The sequence below is a fragment of the Poromitra crassiceps genome, assembly GCF_964638095.1.
Source record: "Poromitra crassiceps genome assembly, chromosome: 16".
NCBI lineage: Eukaryota > Metazoa > Chordata > Actinopteri > Beryciformes > Melamphaidae > Poromitra > Poromitra crassiceps.
In genome coordinates this window covers 2,900,887-2,923,456 of record NC_139645.1, presented here as the reverse complement: position 1 = coordinate 2,923,456, position 22,570 = coordinate 2,900,887, and the positions used below count along the sequence as shown (strand labels likewise).

The window sequence follows — 22,570 nt, the reverse complement described above, 5'->3', positions numbered from 1 at the left end:
TGGACTGCCAAACATGGTTGCTTCCGGGATTGCTGTTTGCGGAATTCATCCATCCGCACCGAGGAGGACAATATTTACATCGATTTGACAATGATAGTATTTACCATTGAACGAGATACATTTGTTCAGGCGAAAAGCCCCGGTGATTGGTAAGTATGTCTGCCTGTTTCTCTCATTAAACGCCAAATACAAGAAGCGCTTGCTGCTGTTTCTCGCGAACAACCAACAACAAGGCAAGCTAGCCCGTGCTAGCTTGGTGAAGTAGCCAGGGCTGAGGAGGACTAGTACGTTACGTTTTCTTATTTTCACTGTTTGTCATTCTTCAAAGGACGAATGTACCCAAAGAAAATGTTTAGCTCTGTTCAAGTGGGCCTGTAACGCTACATTTCCTCAGCACTCACAAGTAACACACGTATATTCACTCATCAACTAACGCAGTATTTTTGTGTATGAATGGTGGGGCATTTAACATTGCTGTTTGTTTGGTGGGTAACGTAACGTTAGGCGTGCTGCTTGGACGCTTGACTGATCGTTTTGGTATCACTCTTTGCTTCCTCCAGTTGATCCACTGGGTGCAGTTTCCTCCGTCATGTTCAAATGGAGAGGCGAGGACAGCGCTAGCGAGCAGCGCAGGAGAATGTGAATGATTAATACCTCCTCCTGACCTCCATGAAGGCCAGACACCCACTACAGTGACCCCCCGCCGCCGGCAGCTGAGTGAATCCACCCCCCCCCCCCCCCCCCCCCGCAGTTAAAAGATGTCAGGTGCGAACTTCATGAGCAAGGTGCGCTCCGCCTTCAAGAGGGAGAGAGACGACTGGGACCTGAGCGACACGGCGCCCTTTGACTTCTCCTCGGACGATCACCTGGTGGAGGATGAAGCAGCCCCCAAATTTAACAAGCTGAAGGTGGTCGTCTCTGGAGAGATGTCGGACTACTCCGCCGGGGCTCCGTCCAACGGGGTGGCGGTGAACACGGTGGTGGTGGGGGGGGATGACGACGACTCGCTGCTCGACTCCTCTTCCAGCCTGGGCAGCCCGGGCCTCAACATGGACCCGTGTGACAACTGCACCAAGAAGAGGGAGAGGATCAAGCAGAGGAGGGTGATGAAGAAGCTGGGCTTCGCAGCTGTGCTGTATTTCTTGTTCATGATAGGGGAACTTGTAGGTAAGAAGGTGCACAGTCACACCTGGTACAAAAGAGAGTATAGAGCGCGCACATCCAGTCAAAATTGCAGGTGCAGGACAAGGGGTCAAACAATGTAGAAAAAGAGTAGAGTCCGCACACTGCTGAACAAGATGTCTCCCAGACGGATAGATTTATTTCTTGACGTTTCGGTCTCACACGACCTTCTTCAGAAGGTCGTGTGAGACCACACCAGAGTCACACCAGTACCTTACCCTCAGGCTCTTCTAAATTCCGTGTCAACACTGCCAGTTGAAGAGCCCTCCCATCGAGCATAGCATTTTCGTTAAGACAATCTGTGTTGGGCATTAAACTCCCCTTATTTCTGCACTTTGAAGTCACAGGTAGGGTCGGGTGGGGCAAACTAATTATATCGGAAGCCTAGTTGCCGAAAAAAAGTGAGCGGGGGTGGTCTGTCTAAATGCATTGTAGAATGTATGTACAAGACAAAATGATGCCAGTGCGCATGCGTCTGGACTCTGGTTTCCTTTCCAGGCAACTCGGTGATTCTCGTCAAACTTTGTGTTAAAAAAAAGAACAACGGCTCACTATTTTCCGCAACTAGGCTTCCGATATAAATAGTTTGCCCCACCCAACCCTACCTGTGACTTCAAAGTGCAGAAATAAGGTGAGTTTAATGCCCAACACAGATTGTCTAACGAAAATGCTATGCTCGATGGGAGGGCTCTTCAACTGGCAGTGTTGACACGGAATTTAGAAGAGCCTGAGGGTAAACCAGTACCTAACCACAATCACTGCTCTCTTGCAGCAGTATATTGCCAGCTTTATGGCGAACAAGTAGATATGTCACAGAGACAGACATGCTGTCCAGTTATTAAACACATCAGATTCAGCCCCACAGCTGTTCAGCAGCTCCACGGTCAGTTTGTGTCTCCATGGTGATTATGCCCAACCTGTATTTCAACCTCTGGTGTGGGAACTACAGACTGACTCGCCCTGAGGGCAGTTTCTTGTACTAAAGACAAATTATAATTATTTATATTATAATTTAAAGCACTTGTAACTAGAAAGATTATTATTATTGGTAGTCAGGAAGCTTTGGATCCTTCACTTGCTGGTTAAAAAATTTAATTCTAGAAAGCAGTGAACCAAACAGAAAACCAAGACCCGCTCCCCACCTCCCTCCCTCTCTGTCTAGTTAAATAAAGATAAGACTTTGACCCAAGACTAGGTCAAAACCTAGTATGGCTGCACCGTGTGTGATGTGTTATAGACATTTTCAACTCGACAACATAGTCATAAACATTCTAAATTCCCCCCAGCTTACTTCCTGTTGTAGTGTTTGCTGCTAGTACCCAAAGTGGGGTACGTGTACCCCCAGGGGTACTCGCGCAGTTACGTTGGGGTATGGCAAAAAATATATAACATAAATGTGTAGTACCCTCTGGAGGTAGAGGGGGTAAACAGCCAGAGGTTGAATGTTTGAGGGTGTGTATACAGAACTTTAAAAGGTTTGGGAACCACTGTACTAGTACAATAAATGACAGGACATGATAAGCTAGGTTCCAAACTTTTCCCTAGCAACACAATTCTGTGAAAACACTAAAGGTCCTTACACACCGAGCACGTTTTTTTCGTGCGATTAATTCGCACGTCAATAATATTTTCCGAACCTATATCAGTCAATGCAACCGTGCATACCAACGGCGAAGTTTCGCCCAGCGTTATTGCGGTGTTTATTTTTTCGAACCATGGTCGATTTTTCTGAAATTCGCTTCCGACGTGTACACATCTGTGGCTGTGATTGACAGGTGGGTCAAAACTCGCATCGCAATTTCGTGCCGTATATTCGCATCGCTCTTGATGTGTAAGGACCTTAAGTCCGTTCAATAGAGGATTGTTGAACTTGGTCGGGACCCAGTACCTTGAAAAGCGTTGTTTCCAATCTGGGGCCAGTCCTAGCAGCTAGTGATCTGGAGCTAACGGTTAGTAGCTAGAGATCTGTAGCCAAAGATGCTCTATACACACTAAAGCGCCCGGCATGGTTCTGCGCAGCCACGACTTGGAGCCTTGCCGCCGCCGAGCGGCGACAGCGAGACTGTGCATACTCGAACGTTAACTCGTCCAAAACATGTCCAAAACGTTATCATGTCGTTTACCAAGAACTTGCAATCATGTCGGTGGGGGGACATTTTATTGTCCCTCCATTTCAAAACTCATTCCGGTGAGCCTGCAGAAGGCTTTGCTAGATGAGGGACAAGCACTGTTAAATGAGGAAATGGCATTTCCTCATTCCTCACAACAAGGAGATGACGCCGCAGACCGCAGAGTCACATTTTCGAGGAGCTGCACGCCCCCTACGCCGAGCTGCGCCGATAGGACGCCCAGCTGCGGCGACCCCCTCGGCGCAGTCAGCGTCGTCGATTTCGCTCGAGCATAATTTGTGCTTAAACCGTCTCTGCTGTAGAAGTGAAATACAGATTGCTGTTGTATGCGTGCGCATATGTGCTATGGTTGGCCAAGAGTCTTCAGGTTTTCATATTCCAACCAAAGACTACAGCAGGTTGCTCACCTTCAACTGATTGGTGAAATCACCAGGTGTAATCTTTGGTTGGAACGTAGGGCTGCTCGATTATGGCAAAAATCATAATCACGATTATTTTTCACTGATATTGAGATCGCGATTATTTAACACAATTACTCTTTCTTTTGCAACATCATGCATTTATTGCACTTGAAAAACGTGTATTTTTAATACAGTACCGGATTTCTTTGAACTTTAAATATAATTGAACTGAAAAACAAAGAAATACATGAAAATAAAGGTAAAAAAAAGGATAAATAAATACGCGGCTAACTAAAATAAATATACAGTATGTAGAAAATAATTGTTTTATCTCGATTATCTTGTTTTCATAACTGTTTAAAATCGGATTAATTGTACAAGCCCTATTGTAACGAAAACCTTACTTCCATTATACTCGTGGCTCATGGTTTGAGATGGCTTCTTCCCCTCTGCCCATGTACTTACTTCCCCATTGATCTATATCTCATACTTGGTTCCCCTGATACTTCATACATAGCTTAGAGATAGACCTAATAGCTAATGCTACTGTAATGTGGACTTTGTGTTTTTTTGAAGAGATGGCCTGACTGTGTGTTTTGCGTTCAGGTGGCTATGTGGCAAACAGCTTGGCCATCATGACCGACGCGTTGCACATGCTCACAGACCTGGTGGGCATTTTAATTTCCCTGCTGGCCCTCTGGCTCTCTGCCAAGCCGCCCTCCAAACGGTTCACCTTCGGACTGCATCGCCTGGGTAAGTCTCTGATTTCAGACCGCGTCCCTCCCCTCCCCTCTCTTCCTCTCTTCTGTCTCTACTGTCTCTCTGTTGTCTGAGGCAGCCACATGCAGGAGGCTTTGATGCAGAAGGATCATGTTCATCAAAGAGTGCGTGTGATCAGCAGTGTTGATCTGGATCTGATCCCATTTCACCTCAATCATAAATCTTTGACTCGTTAGGATGCCTTCACACCCCGTTAGATCTTTGACTCGTTAGGATGCCTTCACACCCCGTTAGATCTTTGACTCGTTAGGATGCCTTCACAACCCGTTAGATCTTTGACTCGTTAGGATGCCTTCACACCCCGTTAGATCTTTGACTCGTTAGGATGCCTTCACAACCCGTTAGATCTTTGACTCGTTAGGATGCCTTCACAACCCTGTTAGATCTTTGACTCGTTAGGATGCCTTCACAACCCGTTAGATCTTTGACTCGTTAGGATGCCTTCATAACCCCGTTAGATCTTTGACTCGTTAGGATGCCTTCACAACCCCGTTAGATCTTTGACTCGTTAGGATGCCTTCACAACCCGTTAGATCTTTGACTCGTTAGGATGCCTTCATAACCCCGTTAGATCTTTGACTCGTTAGGATGCCTTCACAACCCCGTTAGATCTTTGACTCGTTAGGATGCCTTCACAACCCCGTTAGATCTTTGACTCGTTAGGATGCCTTCACAACCCCGTTAGATCTTTGACTCGTTAGGATGCCTTCATAACCCCGTTAGATCTTTGACTCGTTAGGATGCCTTCACAACCCCGTTAGATCTTTGACTCGTTAGGATGCCTTCACAACCCGTTAGATCTTTGACTCGTTAGGATGCCTTCACAACCCCGTTAGATCTTTGACTCGTTAGGATGCCTTCACAACCCCGTTAGATCTTTGACTCGTTAGGATGCCTTCATAACCCCGTTAGATCTTTGACTCGTTAGGATGCCTTCACAACCCCGTTAGATCTTTGACTCGTTAGGATGCCTTCACAACCCCGTTAGATCTTTGACTCGTTAGGATGCCTTCACAACCCGTTAGATCTTTGACTCGTTAGGATGCCTTCACAACCCCGTTAGATCTTTGACTCGTTAGGATGCCTTCACAACCCCGTTAGATCTTTGACTCGTTAGGATGCCTTCACAACCCGTTAGATCTTTGACTCGTTAGGATGCCTTCACAACCCTGTTAGATCTTTGACTCGTTAGGATGCCTTCACAACCCGTTAGATCTTTGACTCGTTAGGATGCCTTCATAACCCCGTTAGATCTTTGACTCGTTAGGATGCCTTCACAACCCTGTTAGATCTTTGACTCGTTAGGATGCCTTCACAACCCGTTAGATCTTTGACTCGTTAGGATGCCTTCACAACCCGTTAGATCTTTGACTCGTTAGGATGCCTTCACAACCCGTTAGATCTTTGACTCGTTAGGATGCCTTCACAACCCGTTAGATCTTTGACTCGTTAGGATGCCTTCACAACCCGTTAGATCTTTGACTCGTTAGGATGCCTTTACACCCCGTTAGATCTTTGACTCGTTAGGATGCCTTCCCAACCCGTTAGATCTTTGACTCGTTAGGATGCCTTCACAACCCGTTAGATCTTTGACTCGTTAGGATGCCTTCACAACCCCGTTAGATCTTTGACTCGTTAGGATGCCTTCACAACCCGTTAGATCTTTGACTCGTTAGGATGCCTTCACACCCCGTTAGATCTTTGACTCGTTAGGATGCCTTCACAACCCGTTAGATCTTTGACTCGTTAGGATGCCTTCACACCCCGTTAGATCTTTGACTCGTTAGGATGCCTTTACAACCCGTTAGATCTTTGACTCGTTAGGATGCCTTCACAACCCGTTAGATCTTTGACTCGTTAGGATGCCTTTACAACCCGTTAGATCTTTGACTCATTAGGATGCCTTCACAACCCGTTAGATCTTTGACTCATTAGGATGCCTTCACAACCCGTTAGATCTTTGACTCGTTAGGATGCCTTCACAACCCGTTAGATATTTGACTCGTTAGGATGCCTTCACAACCCCGTTAGATCTTTGACTCGTTAGGATGCCTTCACACCCCGTTAGATATTTGACTCGTTAGGATGCCTTCACAACCCGTTAGATCTTTGACTCGTTAGGATGCCTTCACACCCGTTAGATCTTTGACTCGTTAGGATGCCTTCACAACCCCGTTAGATCTTTGACTCGTTAGGATGCCTTCACAACCCGTTAGATCTTTGACTCGTTAGGATGCCTTCACACCCCGTTAGATCTTTGACTCGTTAGGATGCCTTCACACCCGTTAGATCTTTGACTCGTTAGGATGCCTTCACACCCCGTTAGATCTTTGACTCGTTAGGATGCCTTCACAACCCGTTAAATCTTTGACTCGTTAGGATGCCTTCACAACCCGTTAGATCTTTGACTCGTTAGGATGCCTTCACACCCTGTTAGATCTTTGACTCGTTAGGATGCCTTCACAACCCCGTTAGATCTTTGACTCGTTAGGATGCCTTCACACCCCGTTAGATCTTTGACTCGTTAGGATGCCTTCACAACCCGTTAGATCTTTGACTCGTTAGGATGCCTTCACAACCCCGTTAGATCTTTGACTCGTTAGGATGCCTTCACAACCCGTTAGATCTTTGACTCGTTAGGATGCCTTCACAACCCGTTAGATCTTTGACTCGTTAGGATGCCTTCACACCCCGTTAGATCTTTGACTCGTTAGGATGCCTTCACAACCCGTTAGATCTTTGACTCGTTAGGATGCCTTCACAACCCGTTAGATCTTTGACTCGTTAGGATGCCTTCACAACCCGTTAGATCTTTGACTCGTTAGGATGCCTTCACAACCCCGTTAGATCTTTGACTCGTTAGGATGCCTTCACAACCCCGTTAGATCTTTGACTCGTTAGGATGCCTTCACAACCCGTTAGATCTTTGACTCGTTAGGATGCCTTCACAACCCGTTAGATCTTTGACTCGTTAGGATGCCTTCACAACCCCGTTAGATCTTTGACTCGTTAGGATGCCTTCACAACCCGTTAGATCTTTGACTCGTTAGGATGCCTTCACAACCCGTTAGATCTTTGACTCGTTAGGATGCCTTCACACCCCGTTAGATCTTTGACTCGTTAGGATGCCTTCACAACCCGTTAGATCTTTGACTCGTTAGGATGCCTTCACAACCCGTTAGATCTTTGACTCGTTAGGATGCCTTCACAACCCGTTAGATCTTTGACTCGTTAGGATGCCTTCACAACCCGTTAGATCTTTGACTCGTTAGGATGCCTTTACAACCCGTTAGATCTTTGACTCGTTAGGATGCCTTCACAACCCGTTAGATCTTTGACTCGTTAGGATGCCTTTACAACCCGTTAGATCTTTGACTCGTTAGGATGCCTTCACACCCCCTAAGATCTTTGACTCGTTAGGATGCCTTCACACCCCGTTAGATCTTTGACTCGTTAGGATGCCTTCACACCCCGTTAGATCTTTGACTCGTTAGGATGCCTTCACACCCCCTAAGATCTTTGACTCGTTAGGATGCCTTCACACCCCCTAAGATCTTTGACTCGTTAGGATGCCTTCACAACCCGTTAGATCTTTGACTCGTTAGGATGCCTTTACAACCCGTTAGATCTTTGACTCGTTAGGATGCCTTCACACCCCCTAAGATCTTTGACTCGTTAGGATGCCTTCACAACCCCTAAGATCTTTGACTCGTTAGGATGCCTTCACAAACCCTAAGATCTTTGACTCGTTAGGATGCCTTCACACCCCGTTAGATCTTTGACTCGTTAGGATGCCTTCACACCCCCTAAGATCTTTGACTCGTTAGGATGCCTTCACACCCCCTAAGATCTTTGACTCGTTAGGATGCCTTCACACCCCGTTAGATCTTTGACTCGTTAGGATGCCTTCACAACCCCGTTAGATTCACTCAATAAGCACAAACTGTTTCTTTCTTCTTACGTAGGTGTTTTCTTTCTTGGCTGCGCGTCACTGAAAACTATCTTCCCAGACCGGGCGACAGAGGCGGAGAATATTTCTATACAGCCCAGTGCAAACTGCCCTCCATGTTTGATTTGAGTGGGTTTGACGTTGACGCTCCCACTTCTGCAATATTAATTTCAATACATTTATAAGCCCCTGCTGAGTGCTGACTAGGGCTGTGCAATAAAATCGATACGCACTATATCGCAATATTTTTTTCCGCAATACTCTATCGATATTTCAGAACAATATCGTGATATATCGCCATCGTGATACATCGCCATATCGATTTTTTGCACATCCGTGTGTTCAGTGACACAATAAGAATACTTTTTATTTCAGTGCGTTCAGTAACACACTCAACACTCAGTAGTTTTGACTCAATCTGTCCACTAAAGTTATCAATATAAAGTGATGTACATATTATCACACTACCTGGGTGGTGCACAGCGAGTTGTATTTTCAGCTCTATTTTTTAATTTTCAGTCAATTATGTAGAGCATTGCAATATATCGCGATATGTATTGTATCGCAACGTATCGTGATACAATCGTATGGTGACCCATGTATTAGGGGTGCTCCAAAAAATCGATTCTGAAAGGATCGCGATTCTTAATGCCACGATTCCTGGATCGATTCCAAACTCCCAAGAATCGATTCTTCTTTGTATTGTAAAAAAAAAAAAAAAAATTTTTACAGTGCACATGCAGGCAACATGCAAGATACCGGCTGAATACGTGTCCATGTCCAAATGATGTCCAAATGACATGTTCATGTCATTTGTGTACTGTACTGCCACGGTGCCACCACCTCTTGCACTTAAGAACTCTGGTTAATGTATTCCCCCCAAAATCTATAAATCCTTCTCAAAGTCTACAGATCCCCCCAGCCTATAAATCCATCTTATCTGAAGAACATAAGGGGGGAATTCCCCCCTAGTTTGCAAAATGAATTTAGGCCCTGACTGTAATACTTCAGAAGTTGAATTTGAAGTTCAGCATTAATACATTTGTCATTTTTTGTCTTAGATTGACCTTTGTGTGTTATTGCAATATAAAACTACATAATTGAGAATCGATTCTAGATTCTGGAATCGAGAATCGTTGGAATCGAGAATCGATTCTGGAATCGGATCGTGACCCCAGGAATCGGAATCGGATCGGATCGTAGCTTAGCTGGATCGGAGCACCCCTACCATGTATCGTGATACGTATCGTATTGTGAGGTCCTTGCCAATACCCAGCCCTAGTGCTGACCCTTCGCATCCCAACTTCCTGTTTCATTGGGAAATCCGCCCGTACACAGGAGTGAATCATGCTCTCCACGTCGCTTCATCATCGGGGTCTTTAAGCCTATATCCACATTGTTTCACGTGCGTGTGCTGTGCTTGCTATTATGCGGCTGACTCCGACTTCCTGTCCCAGAGGTGATCTCGGCCGGGATCAGCGTGCTGCTGATCTACATCCTGACGGGGGTCCTGCTGAACGAGGCGGTTCAGAGGACGGTGAAGCAAGACTTCAACATCGACGGGGACGTCATGCTCATCACCGCCGCTGTCGGGGTGGCCGTCAACCTCATGTGAGTGACACATGCCTATAGAGAGGCCAAAGTGAACGTCACTTCCTGCTTCAGCACTGTACCGGAGATTTTCATCCGCCATTTATTTTCCCATAGACATTTCGTAAAATGCTTATAAAAAATAGTTGTACTTGTTCAAACAACCAAACGGTACAGATATATTTAGAAACAGGAGAGATCGCATAACATTTCACTCGGACCAAAACGTAAAAAATGCAGGTTTAAAGAAAATATTTTTTCGATGTTTTAAAAAAAAAAGTTTTGGTCCAAGTGAAATGTTCTATGGTCTCTCCCGATTCTAAATATATCTGAACCGTTTGGTTTAACCAACTAAAACTATTTTTTATAAGCATTTTACCAAATGTCTATGGGAAAATAAACTGCGTACGAAAATCTCTGGTACAGTGCTGAAGCAGGAAGTGACGTTCACTTTGCCTCTCTATACACGTCATTCCCACTGCACTACACGGGAAATGTCTGCCTGTAGAAAATGAAGGTCTGGTTTTGCAAAGATAGACCTGATCTGTACGGTCTGATAAAGGCTCAATCCTGTCCTGTCTTGTGTGTATCAGCAAAAAAAAATATAACAATTCCGTCCAAAGTGCTTTCTTTATGGCACTTTATGTAGTTTAGTTGCTGATCGTCAGTGTGTAATGTTTGACCACATCAGTAGGTAGATGAGTGAATAATTGTTGCCGTTTCTAAGCCCTGGATAGTAAGTCTTAAAGGGATAGTTCTGATTTTTGGAACCCTAACCATATTTTGCTACTTACCAATGATGATGATGATTGGTAGATTCCTTTCTCAGCACAATCCCTGCTGTTCCTACTAGCTCCAGGTGGTTAGCCACAAACCAATACAAGGTCACTGGGGTCACGCTCCTGTCTGTGCAAGCTGACTGAGGGGTCACGCTCCTGTCTGTGCAAGCTGACTGAGGGGTCACGCTCCTGTCTGTGCAAGCTGACTGAGGGGTCACGCTCCTGTCTGTGCAAGCTGACTGAGGGGTCACGCTCCTGTCTGTGCAAGCTGACTGAGGGGTCACGCTCCTGTCTGTGCAAGCTGACTGAAACACAAAGTTGGGCACACAAATGGCTCATTTCCACCACATTTTACTGCCCTGCACAGCTCGTCACCAGTCGGCTCTACTCGTTTCGGCCCGATGGATGTTCTGCTTCGACCGCCAATCATCTGCCCCCGCCCACAGCCGGTCGTCATAGCGACCGCATATCTGTCCTTCGCTTATAGCCGAAGTAGGCTATAGCATAACGTTACAATTAAATCCATCCGCAGAACTTTTAAACTGTTTATGAAATTGAATGAAAATGAATTTTAAAGTAAATTTCACCTAGCCTCCGTCAGCTTGCACAGACAGGAGCGGGACCCCAGTGGACTTGTATTGGTTTGTGGCTAACTATCGGGGACACTGTCAAGTCCCAAGTCACCAGGACCCAAGTCACGTCTCAAGTGTTCACATTTCAAAGCAATTAAATCTGTCCAAGTCATGTGACTCTATAAGTGCCCACCTCTGATTGGCTGCTCAGAACAATAAACCCCTTCCTGCTTTGTTTTTTTTGTGTGCGTCTTTCAGCATGGGCTTCCTCTTGAACCAGAACGGTCACCTCCACTCCCACGGCCCCGCCCACTCCCACGGCCACGGGCACTCCCACGGCGCCGCGGCCGCCTCAGGCTCGCAGCCGGCTGGGTCGGGCCAGCAGCAGAGGCCGCACGGCAGCCTGGCCGTGCGGGCCGCCTTCATCCACGCTCTGGGAGACCTGGTCCAGAGCGTCGGGGTGCTCATAGCTGCCTACATCGTCCGCTTCAAGGTGCCCCGCCTTTCTCTCGCTCCGCTTTTAGCATCAGCAGTAGTAGATTACTGTTTACCAAGATTCCCTTGCTGCTTTGTACCACACATGAATTAAGCTGTAGGGCTGTCACTTGAACGAAATATTAAATTAATATTTTTGGGGCAGAACTGTAGGTGAATTTGAGATTTATTGCAAAATGGCATGTCAAAAAAATTGCCAATAATGAGTTGTTTCACGTTTTGCCATTTGTATCCACAAGGGGGCGTCATGGGATAAGCAGATGAAGTAAACTGAGTTTTCCAGTCTATGGTTCTGTTTGGCCCTAAACAGAGACTAGCAGAATAGCTTACAGGAAGGGAGGTATGGTGGTGCAGTGGTAAGCACTATCGCCTCACAGCTCGAAGGTCGTGGGTTCGATTCCCACCTGGGACGAGGTGAACGCTGAAGCAATGCGTGCCCGTCCGCATGTCCTCGAGTGCCCACCGCCCGGGTGGGGTCGGCAAAAGGGCCTTTCTGTGTGGAGTTTGCATGTTCTCCCCGTGCCTCCCGGGGGTTTCCTTCATATAGGAACCCCCTTCACAAAAACATGCAATATCCTGGTTGCTAATGTGGTTCCTCCTCTGGTCGTTAAGGGCGCCTGTTCAGAGGGAGGGGAACTGGTTGGAATAGCGTGAACCTCCCACGTGCTATGTCCTACCGGTGAAGCTTCCTCTGTCAGGTGAAAAGAAGCGGCTGGCTTGACTGCCCATGTCTCGGAGGAAGCATGGAGCCAGTCTCGGCTCTCCCCAGATCGGCAGAGGATGGAGTAGCGACCAGGATTGAGAAATCAAGCGAGCACTAATGGGGGATAAAATGGGATAAAAAATCGGGAAAAAATATTAACACATTGAATGCCAGCCATGTTTTCATTCCTGTAGGTAAGTTGTGCCAGGGGTGTTTTTGACGATTCTGGCTCATTTTAGAAGAGCCGAGGATTCTTTTCTGTTAAGAATTCATGAACACCAATCATCTAAAAATAACTAATAGAATGTGTGCTTTCTCTGTCTAAAAGAGTTAGTTTGCAGAGTTAGTAGTTATGTAGATATTAGCCGTTGAGTACAGCATGGTTTCAGCGTCTGGAAATTTATTCAGAGATAAATGGCTTTTTGTGAAACAGTCACTTTAACCATTCATTTTTGGCATCAGTAAGACCGTCAGACATTCTAAACAATAGTTTTGAACAGTAATTTCCTCCATAACAACAGGAAACACCCCTCTCATTCAAACTCCTCCCTCCGTGTGTCTTCTCCTCCTTCCTCCTGGCTCTAACAGCGGGCGTGTCAGAAGCGCGTTGCTGCTGCCTGCCTGCCTGTCTGCCTGTCGGGCAAGACGAGTCTGAAATGGATTACTGTAAAATCGCGTCGCCATTTCCTTGAATGGCTTTCTCCCGCGGTGTGTGTGTGTGTGTGTGTGTGTGTGTGTGTGTGTGTGTGTGTGTGTGTGTGTGTGTGTGTGTTCGCGCGTTGCTGCGCGGCTCTGGGGGGAAGGGATCTCTGTCCGTTCTGTGTGTGTGTGTCCGGGCTTCTGACTGTAAAATCGCCAAGCCATTTCCGCGGGAGGCGGCTGCTTTTGTGGCTTTTGGGTCCCGTGGCTGTGACTTCTCTCGGTCTCTGTCGCCACTTAGTGGTCGGTAAAATAGATTACACACATGCTCTTGCTCCAAATAGTTATCTCGAAGATGTAAAAGGGGTTGATTGATGTCCCACCGTCAAAAAAACATGTAAGACGAGTTATTTCGGCTCTGGCACTCAAGCGCTGGATTATGTAAGACGAATTATTTCGGCTATGGCACTTAAGGTGTTAAGAAAAAAAAAAGAATAGCTTACAGGCCCTGGATCTTTTTGTAAGTTGAACACAGTGTCAGGGGTGGAGCAGCAACTTTTAAATTAGGGATGCACGATATATCGGCAATCATATCGGTATCGGCCAGTATCGGCCGATTTTTTAACATATCGGTCATATCGGTATCGGTCAGATGTTGCAATGTTAATATCGGTTATCATTATCAGCCAAATTCTTCACATTGATATGAAATAATGCAGTAAATCTATGATTTATGGGCTTTTCCAAAGGCTTTGCAAATAAAGAAATGCATAACTTTTTCAAATTCAGTGTTAACATGTGTTTTTCAGTATGTACAAAATGTGATGATCATAAAAATGTGGTTTTATACAGATCATATCGACATCGGTAAATATCGGTTATCGGCCATAACAGCAATGTTAATATCGGTTATCGGCATCGGCCAAAATTTTCATATCGGTGCATCCCTATTTTAAATGTGTGGGGGTTTTAGGAGTGGGACATGAGCACCGCAATAGGGCTGCGACTAACAATTATTTTCATGATTGATTAATCTGTCGATTATTTTCTTGATTCATCGATTAGTTGTTTGGTCTATAAAATGTCAGGAAATGGTGAAAAAATGTCCATCAGTGTTTCCCAAAGCCCAAGATGACGCCCTCTAATGTCTTGTTTTGTCCACAACCTAAAGATAATATCAGTTTACTGTCATACAGGAGTAAAGAAACCAGAACATATTCACATTTAAGAAGCTGGAATCAGAGAATTTTTACTTTTTTTCTTAAAAAATTACTCAAAACGATTACGGTAATCGATTATCAAAATACATTCAGAATCGATTATTTTTCTGTCGATCGACTAATTGATGAATCGTTGCAGCTCTACACCGCAACCCCCGTTCCAGTCACACAACATGCCAAATCAAAATGAATGCAATGCATTTCTACATTTTCTTCACCACGATATACAAATAATATCTGGCTGAGAAGTGAACTGGCGTCGTAGGACGGCAAACCCAGGGTTTAACCTTAAGTGACCTCGCTAACCCTGGTCATGTGGCAGGCATGTGGAGGAAAGTATGGAAACCTCTCAGTAAAAAGTTTATTGCAGGTAAAGGGACAGTGTACAACACACCTGTACAACTGAACGTGTGCATTAGCGTCTATTGTCTAGTCCTGCGCTTCTGAAAGAGGAACAGGAAAAGGAAAGAGAGCCACCCAGACTAGAACCAGAGATCCAAACGTGATTGACCCATCTAAAATCATGTGACTCACATGTCACATGATGTTGTTGTTTTTTTACAGCCCCGTGATTCGTCAGTCTAGTAGTAGCCGCCAAGTAGCCGGGTACAACGACGCTGGGCTCCGCGAGTCACAGGGCTGTAAAAAAACAACGTCACATGTGACATGATTTTAGACGGGTCAAAGTCATATTTCCGGTGTATCTTGTCCATTCTGTGGTCAGACGAGTTATAATATATTGTCATCATGTCGTGGTGTTTTGGGATCATTAATGAACGAGATTGATTGTTATTTTTCTATAATGTTTTTTGGGGGGTAGTGCTATTTTACATTGCAGTCAACGGGGAGAGTCTTGTGTTTTCCCCCTAAAAGGGGGCGGGAACATGTGCCGCCAGCAAAATGACGTATTGCTGATCTGATGTATTGGAGATGTCTTGTGGATTTCTGCTCATCATTCCGCTATAATCAGGTCATGCAAGGCTGTGGAGTGAGACTATTACCAGATGAATGAGGCCCTAAAGTAGGGATGGGGCTGATCCAATATCGGTATCGGGTAGGGATGGGCGCGAGTACTCGGGTACTCGAGCACTCGTTCATAACGTCAGTATTCGAGTAACGTTTCTGCTGTTCGGGTACTCGCCCCACTCCCCACCCCTTTAAAAATGGTAGAAGATCTACGCACGCATCGTCATGTGGATCTGGCAGCAACCAGCAGCAACTGCACGGCCGGTCTCGCTGTGTTTCCCTCCCATTCAACGAACACGCCTGGGTTTCTTGTGACTAAACTCTATCAGGCGTCAAGTCAGCCAGAATGTACCAAGTACGTCATCCGCTTTGTTGCTTTCAAAATAAAATGCTTATTGTAACCTTATTTATTTTGAGTAATGCGTTACAGCCACAGTTTCACGCCATATAACATCACAACGTATTTTGATACAAGGATGCTGCTTCATTCATTGAAATACCTTTTCTCCTCCAACGTGCATCAATAAGCTATTTACTTTTGTTTAAGTAACATTATTTTGAAAGTTTTAACCCGGAAGTTTTCCAGCTCTTCCCGAAAATGGTGGCTGGAGATATTCTCCCGAATGAGAAGCACACTTCTTCATAGTGCACGCCCGATAAAACTCATTCAAAACGTTGCACTACTTTACTGACTACACTGTCGTTTCCCATAACGTTAGTCACAAGAAATGTGGAGAAAGAATCACTTTTTGGGAGACAATCGCATCATGGTGATCACTATTCAGCAACAATGGACATGTATTGGAAATCAAATGCCTTCGCTTGTTTCACAACTTGTCTGCTCCAAAGCGCTAATCGGAGATACTGTCTAAAGGTAGGCTTTAGATGTTAGCTTAGCGTCACCTAATATCACAGTTAGTCCCTCTCCTGACAAAAATGCTCCAGGTAACGCTTTTTCCATGCAAAAATGCAAACGTTATGTGTGAACAGCCCGATACACAGCAGATTACCGCTGCTCAGTCATTACCATAGTAATCACACAGCCCGCGCCCCCAGCGCGAGTACTCGAGCACTCGTTCATAATAGAAGGAGAGTACTCGACTATTTAAATTGCTTAAAATGCCCATCCCTAGTATCGGGTGCCGATATTGGCACTAATTCACGGATCGGAATCGGGAAGGGAATTTGCAATTCCAGCGCAGGCTGGCTGTAATTTGCCCATGTATAATAGTATCCTTCTTTGCCTTGTATATTTTCTTAATTTTGTCTGCTTTTTGGGGTAGGCTGTGTATATATATTTTTTTTTAATCTTTAATTGGCCAAATCTTTGCCTATACTGTATATTTCAAGAAAAATATTGGTATCGGCATAATATCGGTATCGGCAGATATCCAAATTCAGGTATCGGAATCGGATCGGAAGTGAAAAAATGTGGATCGGTGCATCCCTACCCTAAAGGAGGTATAAATCCAACACAGAGTGATGTCTGTGTCTGTGATGTACTGTCATGTGACTATTGGGCCCTTCCAGTTGACCTGATGTAACCCTCTGACCTCTGACCTCACAGCCAGAGTATAAGTTGGCGGACCCCATCTGCACCTACATCTTCTCCATTCTGGTTCTGTTCACCACTCTCCACATCATACGAGACACCATGGCCATCCTACTTGAAGGTAAGAGTCCATGTTTGTTCCCCTTCACATCTCACTTTATCGATACTGTGATGCTCCCAGTAGATACCAGTCTCAGAGAGATTTTTGCTGTTTAGGTTTTGGTACAGAAACCTGCTGTAAGAGGGGTGTAAATGGTAAATGGACTGCATTTATACAGTATGTAGCGCTTTTCTAGCCTACACCAATTCGTACACCAATGGCGGCAAGCTACCACGCAGGCTGCTGGCACCACCGTCGGGAGCAATTTGGGGTTCAGTATCTTGCCCAAGGACACTTTGACATGCAGACTGGAGGAGCCGGGGATCGAACCACCGACCTTCTGATTAGTGGACGAGCCGCTCTACCTCCCGAGTGCGTAATTGTGGTGTGTGCAGTAGAGTTGACCCGAATGCTTTGAAGCTTCAATCGATGCCGTGGTAATCGATGTCCAAATCAGTATTCGAATGCTTCCCCGCCTTACATTTATTTTTAAATAATAATCCAACAGTATTCATTATACATCAACATCAATTATTATTACTTATTCTCTCAGACATTTAGCATTGGCGCTTCAAATATGTTTGAAAAAAATGTTGTTTGCGACAGCCCTAGTGGACAGTCTACGTGTGTGCAGTCTAACGGTGGTGGATTTCTTGCTGTGTCAGGAACTCCAAGGCACCTGGACATTCAGCGGATGGAGGAGGACCTCCTGAAGCTGGAGGACGTCCAGTCAGTGGATGAGCTGAACGTGTGGGCGCTGACCGCTGATAAGACTGCCGCCCTGGTGCATGTCCAACTCTGTGAGTGGACACATGACATCAGACATCAGGGCATCCAATAAGAAAGAAATAAGAAATCTCTACATAACAGGGTATCCACGGGGGGTGTTGAAAAGTATTAAAAGTTGATCAATCAATTTAGGGACAATTAAGGTTTTCAAAGTTTTCAAAAGTATTACCGTAATTACCATTTTGAGAGGTATTCAATTTTATAGCTATTGTGCTGATGGTGTTAAATGAGCATATCTATCTATCTATATAATTAAATATAAATTTGGCAATGTTTCAATTTTGTGTCCCGGTTTTCCCGGAAGTGATGACACACACACACAAGGAGGCATTGTGACATCACTGATGATCTCATCAGTGATGTCATAAGACTGATGATGTCATCAGTGATAAGGGGGCAGACACACACACAAACACACACACACAGCTCACTGATGTCACTGATGTCATCAGTCTGATGATGTCATTAGTGATGTCATAAGGGGGCACACACACACGCACGCACACACACACACACACACACACATAAATGCAGTATGCTCATAATCTCATTAAGACTGAAGTACAGTAGGAGTGTTTGTACATGTAGATCCTTCACAAACGTATTCAACCTTTTCATGTTACAGCCGGAATTAAAAATGGGTTAAATTGAGATTTCTTTTCTCCAACAATCTACACAAAATAACCCATGATGACAAGTGAAACTGGATTTAAATATTTTAGCAGATTTAAAAATGGAATACAGAAATATTTCATTTCATTACATATTTGACTTGGCACTTTTGGCAGCGATTACAGCTTCTTGGAGACGTCTGCATCGGCTTGGCGTGTCTGTCGGTATTTTGGGATTTTCTCCTCTGAAGCTGTTCCAGTGTAGATTTGTCTGTTTGCTGAGGGGTCGCTGACCTGTTGGAACGTAATAGTCTGTTTGGCTTTTTTCTTTGTTTCCCCCTATCCTAACATAGTCTCTTAGAACAGACGAGTTGGCTTCCGCAATTTTCAAATGCTTCCGCCATACCGTCTGTACTTCGTGAGGGAGAATCATGCACCAACCGGAATGGGAAACAGAAAGGCGGGTCTTCCGCTCATTAGTCCAATCAGAATTTTCTTAAGGCGGGTCTTCCGCTCATTAGTCCAATCAGACTTCTTTTTTTTCGTGGACACACGTGTCGTGATTGGTCGGATTTTGTCGAACTTCCTTCCAGTCTGAAGGTTTTTTTCCCAACTTCCTTGTGCATGTTCTGGGGGTGTAACATACAGACTGTATAGCTGCATTCGCCGGATGTAGATGAGACAGTCTGTTTTAAGAGACTAATCCTAACAAGTCTCCCCTTGCTGCCGAAGACATTATTTGTTTTCTTCTCATCTCCAATCAATTGGCCACAGGTAGACTCCCATCAAACTGTAGACATGCCAAGGACATCCAAGGTCTCTAGTCTGCAACATGTCAGACTTTGAGTTTTAATTAATTTGTATATGAGTATGTACAGATCCTATCCAAAAAATTTGAATATCATGGAAAAGTTAGTTTTTTTCCATAATTCCTTTCAAAAAGTGAAACTTTCATAGATTATAGATTCATTACACACAAAGTGAAATATTTCTAATATTTGTTTCATTTTTCATAATTTTGGCCTACAGCTCCAGAAAACCCCCAAAACAGTATTTCAGGAAATTAGAATAGTGTGAAGAAAATCAGCAGTTACTTCTCAGTTATGACTGACTCCAGCCTCAGTCCACTCCCTCTGAATCTCCACCAATTCTTTTGAATCGTCTTTGCTTGCTACAATCCGCTGAAGTCCACGGTCATCCATGGTATTTCCATGATATTCTAATTTGTTTGAAAGGATCTGTATATTGGTAAAAGTGCATGTGGCAACATGCAAATATGACATGATATAAAAATGCTGATGGCGGTTGGGATGAAGGAGTTCTTATAAGATTATGGGATTTTTGATCTAAAAAAGAAAAGAAAACCCACAACAAAAACACACACCTCTACTTGACGTTGAAGCTTTTATAGTTGACTTCAATTGTGTGTTTCTGTGTCTACTACAGTGCCCTCTAGTGCGAGCAACTGGGAGGACGTCCAGGCCAAGGCCCGTCACCTGCTGCTTCACACCTACGGTCTGACCAGGTGCACAGTGCAGGTCCAGACACACAGACAGAGGCCAGTAAGCAACTGTACACACTGTCAGCTGCCCAGCACCTCCAGCGCCTGAAGAGACACACACTCCTCTCTCTCTCTCTCTCTCTCTCTCTCTCTCTCTCTCTCTCTCTCTCTCTCTGTCTTAATCATGCCCAAGTGTTTTGCAGTGAGCTTCCCTACATTAGTCTTGAAGCTCATTTCAAATTTGTCATGGTACTTCTGAATAATAATAATAATAACTTTCTGACTGGTATTTTGGTAAAAATCCTATATATTCTCTCTCTCTCTCTCTCTCTCTCTCTCTCTCTCTCTCTCTCACCCACCCACTCTCTCTCTCACACACACATACACACACACACACAATGCATTTCATAGACCCATGAGGCAGAGACTCAGTATACAGAGGACCATATGGTTCCCCGCTGTGCTGCCTGTCACAGCAGGAGCCCCAGTGTGGATGCAAGTCACAACACGTGTGCCAAAGGACAGTCGGTGGAACGATCGCAGCTGCAAAGAAATGTCTATTTAAAGGAGGGCTACTTACGTCCTCCAGGGTCTTTTATCTTAACGCTCGCAAAGCTTTCAGAGAAGAGGCTGAACATGAAATGTTCAGCCGGGGGGGGTGAAAGGAAGAAGAATCACGCTCTTTGACCCATTGATACCTGATGCAGCATTTGCGTGTATATCCCTCATTTGTGTGCGTATCCCTTTAAGACCGCGAACCGCGTCGACGCGGTTCGCGGTCTCAAAGGGATACACACACAAATGCTGCATCAGGAATCAATGGGTTAAATCACCATTAAAGCCTATTTCAATAGCTAACACTCGATTCCTTTTTTGTATTCTACTATTTGATTGTTGACAGTTAATGTCATCAGATGTAATTTTACAGTTTGTTAGCAAGTGGGCTGTATGCTTCTTTTTTTTCTTTTTCTTTTTTTTTACTAAGAATGATAGATAGCTAATGATGAGGTACCTCATGTCATTTGTTGATTGCTGTAATCGCACAGCGTAGGAGCTGCACTGTTCACCACTGTGTCATTCTGTTTCCCAGCCTTTGTTACTGGAGTCGAGTGTCTCGTCATATTATGCACCTAATCATACTCGCATTCTTTTGCCAAAGAAAAAATATATTTTGACAAATTCTGCAGAATTTGTCAAAAGATAATTTTTTTATTATTCCTTTTAGAGTACTGCAGGAAAGACGTTTTTGTAGGCCAACTAGACATGCTAGTTCCGGTTCCTCTAAAAGTCAATGGGATTTTTGTATGGGGATTTTGGTTAACCCATTGATACCCGATGCAGCATTTGTGTGTGTATCCCTTTAAGACCGCGAACCGCGTCAACGCGGTTCGCGGTCTTAAAGGGATACGCACACAAATGAGGGATATACACGCAAATGCTGCATTTCAGGTATCAATGGGTTAAATGCATGAAATAAGGTCGGTGGTTAACAAAAGTTTATGAAACGACAAACTTTGTGTTCAGCAAGATAATCTTCACAAATCTTTTATGAGTTTTGAAAGCGTTTTATGAAAATCGTGATTAAAAAAAAAAAAAAAAATTATGCTGTGAAAAGAGGAAGACCCGAAGTTCGGCCAAAACAGACAGGAGTGGAGATCCTTTGTTGTTGCCCTACAGGCCAGTAGGCCTACAAGGCAGTAAGTACGTTATTTAAAGCAAGTCACCAAAAACCCCATACAAAAAAATCCCATAGACATTTAGAGCGTTAGCATCCACGTCTGCCGGACTCATTCCTGTGGTACTCCGTTAGCTGCACTTACCTTGGGCTGGGCGATATGGCTGAAATCAATATCGCAATAATTTGTTTCAGGGTTCGAACGAGGTCCTTAATGTCTTTGAATTTATTCTTTTCATAATGTAACTACTGGAATACCTGGAAAATTAAGGGGAAATTATTTGTGGAAGTGCTTAATATTTTGGGAAAGATGACTTAAAAGCATGTGAAACTGTGATATAAATGCAGTAAGTAAGGTTTACGGAAATGTTTCTTGCTATATTAACAGAAGAATGGTGCTGGAAAAAGTCCTTGACTTTGAAGTAATATTGCCCTGTATGAACCCTGTTTTTTTATATTGATTTTTATATCACGATATGGCTATATCTAATTGTACCGAATGATAATGTTAGGTGTGACGTCAAACAAAACTGGAATTCTCAAATAATAATCCCACCAATTTGCCTGTTTTCAATTTAGACAGCTGTCACCATATCCCAGAATCACCATATTGTCACAATATGATTCCATTGAAATACGATAAACGATCATATTGAATCATCGCCCAGCCCTACATTGACCAAGAACACTTAAAATAATATTACTTGTTTTACTTTAACATGATTCTTTAGCAGTAATCTATTGTGGGGGGGGGGGGGCGAGCGGGCAACTGACAATCAAAGTGTGACTTTGGATAATGTTAAATGCTACCGTGACTGAAGTGATTCAGTGTGGTTTCAACTGTATGCTGCGTTACTACATCAGTGTGTTCAGATCACACACATCGGTACTGTATCGGACAGGATTTTCAGTGTTTCTGAGAAGCAGTGTTTTCACG

General features: G+C 44.4%; 1 protein-coding gene across 1 annotated transcript; it reads left to right on the top strand.

Moving 5' to 3' along the window:
• The first annotated feature begins 21 nt into the window (after window positions 1–21).
• slc30a4 (solute carrier family 30 member 4) lies at window positions 22–20,077 on the top strand. The gene is made up of 8 exons (XM_083652702.1): window positions 22–149; window positions 561–1,167; window positions 4,319–4,465; window positions 9,899–10,052; window positions 11,641–11,875; window positions 16,973–17,078; window positions 17,723–17,857; window positions 19,904–20,077. Exons 2-8 carry the CDS (start codon window positions 759–761, stop codon window positions 20,065–20,067), a joined length of 1,350 nt encoding a protein of 449 aa, XP_083508828.1. The 5' UTR covers window positions 22–149; window positions 561–758; the 3' UTR covers window positions 20,068–20,077.
• Window positions 20,078–22,570: the final 2,493 nt, after the last annotated feature.